This window comes from Atta colombica, unplaced genomic scaffold (genome assembly GCF_001594045.1).
Source record: "Atta colombica isolate Treedump-2 unplaced genomic scaffold, Acol1.0 scaffold141, whole genome shotgun sequence".
NCBI classification, from domain to species: domain Eukaryota; kingdom Metazoa; phylum Arthropoda; class Insecta; order Hymenoptera; family Formicidae; genus Atta; species Atta colombica.
The window spans coordinates 1-9,593 of NW_017259230.1; the positions used below are offsets into that span (position 1 = coordinate 1).

The 9,593-nt window shown below is 34.7% G+C and overlaps 1 protein-coding gene across 1 annotated transcript; it reads right to left on the reverse strand.

Moving 5' to 3' along the window:
- Positions 1-920: 920 nt before the first annotated feature.
- On the reverse strand, positions 921-7,913 carry LOC108684954 (phenoloxidase 2). The gene is made up of 9 exons (XM_018189520.1): positions 7,672-7,913; positions 7,058-7,250; positions 6,391-6,614; positions 5,686-5,888; positions 4,632-5,049; positions 4,188-4,316; positions 3,203-3,530; positions 1,942-2,174; positions 921-1,665 (listed from the first exon to the last, which is right to left on the reverse strand). The coding sequence occupies exons 1-9, from the start codon at positions 7,780-7,782 to the stop codon at positions 1,420-1,422; spliced, it is 2,085 nt and encodes a 694-aa protein (XP_018045009.1). The 5' UTR covers positions 7,783-7,913; the 3' UTR covers positions 921-1,419.
- Between the last annotated feature and the right edge of the window lie 1,680 nt (positions 7,914-9,593).

Here is a 9,593-nt window from a genome sequence, read left to right on the forward strand (position 1 = left end):
CATATATATAAAAAATATAAAATATGTATATATGTATATATATATATATCTATGTATATATGAAGGCGTTGAAAACACCAGCTTTGATAGAGATGCTGAGTAATTCAATGGAATTATGTTAATTACAAACTAGATGACGCGCAAGCCTCGTTATTTCCCAACAAACACGTTTCGTTAGTCTCGTCATTAATTTTGATATGCCAACGAGATAGATTTGTGATAGAAATGTAATTAAAAAAATATATTTCAGATTAAATATTTCAAAAATGTTTTACATGAGGAGCTGCGAGAGACACATCTCACTTGTATTAATTATGTACAACTTAATACTAATGGAAAAAGTTTAACTCTGTACGACAGAATTTGAAAAATTAATTAAATCATTTAAACTCTTTTTACCAACAAATGCTCTCTTTCTCTCTCTCTCTCTCTCTCTCTCTCTCTCTCTCTCTCTCTCCTCCCCCCCCCCTCTCTCTTTCGTGTATTCGAGACATCGTCGCTTGCTTTCAACACCCATAATACGATAAAAGGGTGAAAAAAAGAGCGCATCTAATTTGCATAGACTTTATTTTTATCTTTTTTTGCTTTTTACATTTGCTGCTTTCTACAATCTAGTTCCCGTAATGCGGGTGAAACGAGAGAAAGAAGAAAAGCTTCGCTTGAGCGTTCGGGACACGTCTTTGTTCCCGTTTTTACGCAAAAATACATTTGTTAAGAGGTACTCATTGCTCATGGATGCGCAAGTTATGAAATCGTAAATAAAACAGCTTCTACAAGATTGTTTAAAGAAATATTCAAATATTCACTGTTTGCAAATTTTTTTCATAATAAAACATTTGTAATATTAAAATGAAAATAATAATAATATATCAATTCTCTTATCTATTTATTTAGATAGCTCGATAGATTTATATTGGCGGCTGTATTGAAATAAACGACTAAGAAAGAAAATATTTGAATATATGAAAATATTTGTAAAATATTTTAAGATTAAAGAAAATATAGGTTTTACGAGATAACCGCAATTCCGGTAAAATTTGGCCGCCAAATAACAGCAGGAATCGATTTCGCAGTATCATGTGGAAATTTTAATGATTAAAAGGCACAAGATTGTGCATTCCTGCTCACAGAAAATCTCTCTCGTTCCTTGGATAATCCTCCGTCATTGAGATATGGAAATAGCGTCTCGCCCACCTCCAGCTTTTTATTAACTCCCGTCCCGTCGCCATCATTCCCGGCGTTCGCCATCCTAGGATATGGACTAGGATGAGAAACGTGTCGCGTTTCCACACAATCAGTCGTGATTCTACAACGGATATTGCAGGATTGCTACTAAGAATGCGTGGTAGGAAGAACGGAGACATTGGCATTCTCGGCGGAGGTGCGCGAGAGCGATCTGTTGGTCGATCAATCATCGGATCAGGCAAAGGTGAGAGTGTTGCCCATACTTCCGGATCGCATTCGCGGCAATACAGTATCCGTGTGGCGGATGGTAATCTGCGCGACTGCCATATTGCCGGTCAAGAATTGGGCCAGGGTTTCCACGCCAGCACGGGCTCTACGATCGAATGGAAAGCCCATGGGTCGCGCGTCCGGATACTTGCGGTCCCGCAGGCCGCAGAAACTCGCCGCGTCCTTGCATCCAGTCGGTTCGTCCTGTTCCACCTGTACATATCGCCGCAGGACGACAAAATAATTCCTTTAGCGAGTTGTTCCCTTTTTCTTTTCTTTCTTTTTTTTCCCTCCCTTCACCCTTTTTTCCCTTTTTTTGCCCGAAAGCAGTGTAATACGAACGTCTTCTTATTGTATTGGAACGTCGTCGTTAAAAGAGTGGAAAAAAAGGGAGGGAAAGAGGTGTGAGAGATGGGTGGTAGATTTCCACCTGGCAGACTGTAAGCTCTTAAGCGCCGCGAGAGCTCGATAAGTATAAAAAGTACTCACCGCGTCACCGGTGTAATCGGATATCATGATGAAGAGGTCCATCGGGAATCCCTCCTCCTTGCCCTTAGGTACCAGCATGTGCTGTGGCCAGCCGCACCCGCAGAAGTTGAACTGTTCCAGGTTATCGCCGCCGATTGGTCTGTTCTCGTCGAGATTGCGGAACGTCCTTTCGAACGGTATAGTTACCGAAGACTCCGTTGATTTACGCTCGATGGTATTTGATCCCGGTCTCACTAGCAGAGAATGCGATCGAAAATTTCATGAAATATTACATAAATAACGTAAAACGCTTGCTTTTTACTTTTACTCGATTTCATTCAAAATAGAAAAATATATTTATATTTCGAGAATTATGTATAAGTGTAAAAATTGAATTAGTGACAGAAATTAATACGTTTTTTCTTTATTCATTCCAATCATACATAAAATCATTACATTAAAAAGTAAGAACTAGAAATTAAATGCCTATGACGGTCAAAACTGGATCTTTAATGCTTAATTCAATGTGAATTATATGTACTATATATGTACATGCTTATATACCATATTATATTATAGTTATTCGAACTGTACCGAATTAGTTTTCCGAACTTATAAACACAATTAAACTACTGTAATGATATCACAAATTAAATTAAACTAAATTGACAAGCAATTTTTAATAATTTGACGCTCAATCAGGCATCGTGGATTCGCTCGCATGGAAAGTAAGAGATTCGGACCGAGGTAATATTTTTCGGAATAAATTTATTTACAATTTTTCAGCACATTAATATCTTTTTAATATGATACTTGATTGAATATCAAATTATTAAAAATTATTTGTCAATTTAATTTAATTTAATTTGTAATATTACAATAGTTTAATTGCGTTTAAGTTTGGAAAACCATTCGGAAAACAATTCGGCAGTTCGAATGACTACAAATATGGTATATAAGCATGTATGGTACATATATAATTCACGTTGAATTATTTAAGCATTAAAGATTCAGCTTTGATCGTTATAGGCATTTAATTTCTAATTCTTATTGGTTGTGTTCTCACATATACGATCTAAAATGAGATTCTTATTAAAAAATAAACTGCAATATTCAAAATATTATTAGAGTTAATATTATAATCCAATTATAATATATAATATTATAATTGGGGAGGTAATGTAACAAAAGAGGTATTATTCTCAAAAGAGATATAGGCTGACATTAAATTTAAAAATAAGAAAAAATGATAACAATGAAATTTGTACAATAGGCGACTTACGTAATACAGTGAACTTATCCATCTCAATCATGAGCTCCTTCTGGTCTCTAAAGACAAAAGGCAATCCACGTTCGTCTTGCTTGGGCGAGATGAATATACGAACAGTTCCTCGTCGCGGTTCATTATTACGATTGTTGGCAATGATTCTATATGTGAAATCTGCATGATTCAAATGGGTGAATCTTGCGAGAACGGCACCGCGTGGTGTAAAGTCCAGACCGCGGGATAGATCGACGTCGCTCTTGGTCCAGAAAGTCGAAATCTGATTTGCCGGTTGATTCGAAGTCTGCACTGCTATGTCTGTGATTACTACGCCGGGGAAGTCCAACTAAAACCCATGAACGAACGAAAGAAAGCAATTAAATTCCGTCATTCTCTTTCAGCTTTACAGTCAGATACCGAGATAAATTTCCGTGGAAAATTTTTCTAAAAAAATTTAAACCAGAGCTTAATTAATTAAAAGACGCTTTAAAAATGAGAATGATTTAGAACGAAAAAAATTAAGAATGTAAAAAAGTGATGAAACTGATTCTCGAATTTCAAGAGCTTTATTCTGACATTTAATTACCAAACTATTTAAATCCAATGTTGAAATCTACAAGATTGTGTTAGTGAGATTTGATTAAACTATGATAATTACGTCGATTAAATTTGTACTTATAAAATGTCAAATTTTAAAGATCTCCTTGAAGATATTGCGATGAAAAAGCTCAATGATACTCTGTGTTTTATTCACGAATATGGCAGAAAATTAAAGCCTCATTTGTCGAGTTAGTATTTAATGAGATTGTACGGTATGTAGGCAAAAAGATTGATAAATTCCGACATGTCCAGCAGTCTCGTCGAGTTAAACGGTTTAACGGGCGTTTTTATCGTCAAGTGGCTGCGTGTAATTCTGGACCACATGGTACGCGTACTTAGCGACATTATATACCGAAGTGAACCGATGATATATCGCGTAAGCGAGACAGCTGTGCACACCCACCTGCTGTAGGCTGTACTCGGGAAGTGTATTCTTGTGCTCTAGGAATACATCGTCAGTGAAAGCATGGAATCTGTAGAAGATGGGATCTCTCATAGCGGTGGCCGGTTCTCCCATGATACTGAAAGTTTCCTGCGAGCCGGAACACGAAGAAAGAAAATTTTTCCGTTTATCATGTCAAAGTAGCATGATTATTTGCATGAAATTTTTCAAGTGAAAAATAAAGGCGTGCTCAGAAATTACGCGTTCTTTTCTCCATCAAAAACACTTTATATATATATAAATGGAAGAAGAAAATAATGGTTGCTTTAAACGCTCTTGCTAAAAAAAAAGGGTTATTTAATGTAAAAAATTAAAAATTATTAACATTATAAAATCAAGTAAAAATTCTCGCAATTTTTATTTTATCTTTTTACAACTAATAACAACAATTGGATATTCTATTACCAAGTAGCGATGATCGGGATCGTGGCAGTAAGAGATGGCGACATGACCGAGATTATGAAGATCTCCGTATACATTTTGGTTGGGCGAAAGGATGCTTGCCTCCATGATGTTACCAAGCACATCTACGCCGCCGAACTCGGTCAAAGGCACCCTCTCGCCGCGGGGGTTGATGTAAGCGCCGGTATGAATGGCTTCATATATGCGATCACGCCATCTCTCTAAGTCTTGAAGGTCGAAGTTCAATTGATCCACAGGACGGTTGATATCTTTAAGAATGGCGCCGGCGGAGCGGGCGGGCCAAGTGCGACTGGCCACCAACGAATCCAACTTAGGAAAGTAACCCTCCGGGATCGGTTCGCGCCAATTGTGGAAACGCTTCACTCGGCCCAATCGGTTGCTCAAACGCTCGGCATTATATCTGTGAAAAGCGGAATCAAGAGGAATCCGAATAATAACGCAGAGACCGTGGAAATTCCCATCGGTAACACCCCAGGCGATTCAGATGTTCGGTATTTCGACATAAATGACGTAGACTCGTATATTAGACAGTAGGAAAGACGTTACAGAAAATAGACATTTGTTGATAAATGTATATATAACTTTTAAATAATTAATATAGTTAGAATAATAATAATTTTATTAATTGGAATAATAATAGTTAGAACGTAGGTTATAGCATTATTATTGCAGATTACAGATTTTAGAAACATTTCTTGCAAGTTTAAAAATAGCTCCTCGTAATATCTCTTAATTCGTATCGCTCTCAGTGTACTTTAGTGAAGTGAAGTGCTTCAACAGATATTTAAATTTACATTTATTTCCGAAATTCATCGCTGAATAATTTTACTCCGTTTCTATGCGCAAATGCATTTTCGAGCTCGTTAGCAAACATTGCTCGAATACTATGCAGAATTGAGACGAATTCTCGTGTGATAATAACGATCGAGATCAAAACATGATCTCAGTCGCCTATAATATCTGCACGATCTAGGCACGGTAGAATAGAATATCCAATCTTATATCATGCCTTACGTGCGCTCGCTGGCGCACTTACCTGGCTTGGATCTGATGGTGCATATAGTAGAATAGCTCGCCACGCCGATCCTTGTTAACAATCCTGATGTCGGTCTCAAATGGATAGACCAGATGCCAGTGCCAGTGATGAAGATTAATCCCAATATCTTCCCTCCAGTAAGCTACGCGATGTTCCTCGTCAAGATCCGACGCGGTATAATCCCGCGGAATTTCAATAGGCACCTTTGAATTGCAAGGATAACGAGACGATAAAACGACTTTTGCGTTGAAAATTAATATAAAACGGCACTCGTTAGATCGACCTATTACATCTTCCATCATTGTATTATAACAATTTATACACTATAACTTTTCAGTTAAAGGGTGATTAATGAGAATGCTGAAAATTGATGGGTTATTGTACAAATTCAATAATGTGATCTAAATTATGAAAATTTCGGAAAATTGCGGTCAAGCAGCTAAATACATTTCATTAGTTTTATACTATAATAGATTGTATGTAAATTACTTAAGCTATTACAGAATATGATTATTCGTTTCATTGTCTCGCCTTATATTCTCCGAAACTTAAAGATGAAAATTGTTGTTAAAACGAAGAAACTTTCCACGTTTACTTAATTTATCTTGTCATCATTTGCCTTTGATTCAAAGAATAAGCCAGCTAATTAAACAGCACGATTGAGTAACGAGCCTGTTGGTAATTAATGCATTAGAGAACAAGTACCCTGGAGCCAGCCGGTACAACGTTGGCTTCCTCTCTCGCCCTGGCAAATATTCCACTGTCTATGTACTTGTCCGGGAAAATTTCTGATAGCGGTGGTATCGGTAGATTCTTGGTATCTGGACGATTCAGGATCGCCACCGAGAGTGCGTAGATGAACATCTGGGGATTAACGCGATCGCGACAGTAAACCGATACCGAAAGAAAGTCATCATACGTTCGCATACCTATAACACATATTAATAAATAATCAATGAGACTTGTGCTTAAATAAAGTTTACATGAGCATAACAGTATATAACAGTGTATAACTTACTGTAATAATATATGTAATGCAATTAATTAATCTAATTTAATTAATCTATATTTTTTTACAAAAGAAAAATTTAATGCAAAAAAAAAGGCCATATAATTCGGTCAAGACAAGTTTGGGTGTCTGATAATATTTTTACGAATTTTTACAACTTTCAAATTAAGTAAATTGCGCGCTGATTATTTATCGATCTTAACAAACATCTTAGATTGACAAATTTAATATTTGACAAATACATATATCTATTTCTAAATTGACTCGCAAATGGAAGTGAAATTTATATACAATTTGGCAAATGAAGTAAATAAAACATAATATAAAACATAATATAAAACATAATATAAATCGGAAACAAACCCAAGAAGATATCAATAAGTCGCGCGGCTAATTTTCGATGTTTAGGAATGAAAAGAGAGAAAGGTTCTCGACGTCCAAGTTGAAGAGGGATACTTAAGTCAGGTAGACTGATTTGCTTCACTGGAACTTTTGACGAGGTATCGTCGGCGAAACGACTTACAATGGCAGGAGCCATCTGTTGCCGAGATTCAGGCTGTAAATATGTTATAAAAAAATGAAGTTTATATATAAAAATTTGTATATGATCGATTAAATAACATTAATGAAAAAATATTTTTTCTTCGTTCAAAGCGTTCTTTTTGTTTTTATAGATTATTGAATAATGTAAATAAATTTTGTATTGCAGATTTCTAAGAATTCTTATATTCAAGAAATAAGAAGGGAGTATAGGACTTGAGAAATAGTCTTTTATTTCGTGAAACTATTTCGTGTAACTAGAAAACTTACATTTTATTTCGTGAAACTAGAAATCTTATATCCCCGATCGTACATTACGATCTAAGGCTTAATCTTAAACGCCCAAGATATTTCAAGTTCTGTGAACTGCGCAGAACAACATCAAACTGATGTCATGGAATTCAATATTGATATGTAATAAGACCGATCAAGCTTACCAAGTAGTTAGCTGGTACATCAAAAGCGACTTTGTTTTCTCCCTTGGGTACGTACACTGGCTCCGCCGGTCGATCAAATAGATATAGAATATCCGATTTCTTGCTTCCCATTTTGACAATCAACAAGTACGTGCACTAACTTGACAAAATTGACAATCACGCAACCGTACACTTCGGAATCGAAACTACTATAACAGAAACTATAATGGAAACAAAAGGATCACGACGTTGCTTCTGAGACAACGTATAAGTCTTTACGTTGCTGAGTACTTTGATACCGGTATTTATGGGAGAATCACGAAGGATACAGCGGTTTGTCGACGATAAACGATGGTCGTCTTCAAGCGACCGCAGGATCCGTTCATGAAATACAGGATAGTATGCAAGTAGGAAGGATAAACAACGAAAACATCGCGCTTAAACCGGATTCTGTGTTTACAGATTTTCCTGTTTTCGAAGGAAATCGATTAACCAACAGCGAAACCACAAATAGGTCACCGTTATTTTATCGATAGTTAATCGCACATTTAATTTTTCTGATATATATATATATATATATATATAAAACAATATTTACAATATTTTATATATTATATATAAGTAATAATTGTGTTATATTGTATATATATATTATATGTTATTACATTACACATAAAGTATAAAATATGTATTCAAACACGTTTCGAATCCGCAATATATGTCAATGTAACATTTGTATTGAAGTATGACATCAATCGCAGCAAGCTAATTATTTACATATTGGCATTAAACATTATTATTTATGTATGATACAATGCGAATAATCTGACGTATAGGCGATTATGACATTTAATGATATGCAACTGTTCAATGCAGCATAATTTAATTTGTATAATGAATATATAATGAATGAATCTCTAGCGTTAACCAAATTACTTCCCTCTATCGGTCTTTCTATATATTCATGATAATAATATAGATACTCCTCCTTATTTATCTATATTTATATTTAATATTAAGAATTAAAAGATTAAATAAATTTTTTTCGTAAAATAAATATTTGTCGTTCAATTATATATATGAAAAAGTCTTAGGAAGGAAGAGGAATTTCGTTTTTAATTCAATTTGTAATTCAGATGTGTGCAAGTACTCTTTATTGACTGTGCTTTTACATTTTTGTTCATTTCAATTCGAGAGTCTCTACTTTCTCGTCACGCCGATATGTTTCTCATAAAGAGAAATAATGATATCCCACGCACTTAGAATCGCAAATAGATATACTAAAAAGTAAAATGAGAATGTATGAAAATTTTATTATATCAAACGATATGTATAACTTGTTAGATAATATGTATACTTAAGGACATCAAAAATTATTTTCATAGCATATATCGCAAAGAGAATGAACATCATTACGAAACTATATATGAATGCTGGAATCTAAATTGAAAAAAAAAAATCATTTCTTCTAATGTCGGAATGTTTTCGACGAGATATAAATGAGTGATAGTTTTGAGACACCCTGTATAAATCTACGATAAAATATTTTTATATTTATAATAGATAGAACACAAAATAATTAAAGAAGATTATGTACGAGGCAGTAAATCTCTGATCTTATAAATTTTCTATCTTATGGAAGATACGTATTATGATAGTCACGTTATTAATAAAATACAATTATTTATGATTATAATAATGATAAAATCCTTTTTATCCGCTCGCTACGAATATATATATTTTACATCTATCCGACAAACGCGTACAATACAATATTGAATGAAATCGGAAGAGAAGAAAAAGATAGAGAGGAAAATAATAAATTAACGCAATCATGTATATTATCAACACTCGTTCCTGTGGCATTCTTATCTCCCAAGTGTCACATACAACAAATTTATTAAATTCACAGTCTCAGCGTCAATCATAGTTCTATATATATA

Bases quoted from the DNA above. Each gene is read 5' to 3' on its own strand.
- LOC108684954 (XM_018189520.1), bottom strand. From the start codon at position 7,782: ATGGGAAGCAAGAAATCGGATATTCTATATCTATTTGATCGACCGGCG. The intron at 5,050-5,685 runs GTAAGTGCGCCA...CGCTTTTCACAG, and splicing joins CACCATCAGATCCAAGCCAG to ATATAATGCCGAGCGTTTGA. The intron at 1,666-1,941 runs GTGAGTACTTTT...CGATATGTACAG, and splicing joins CCGATTACACCGGTGACGCG to GTGGAACAGGACGAACCGAC.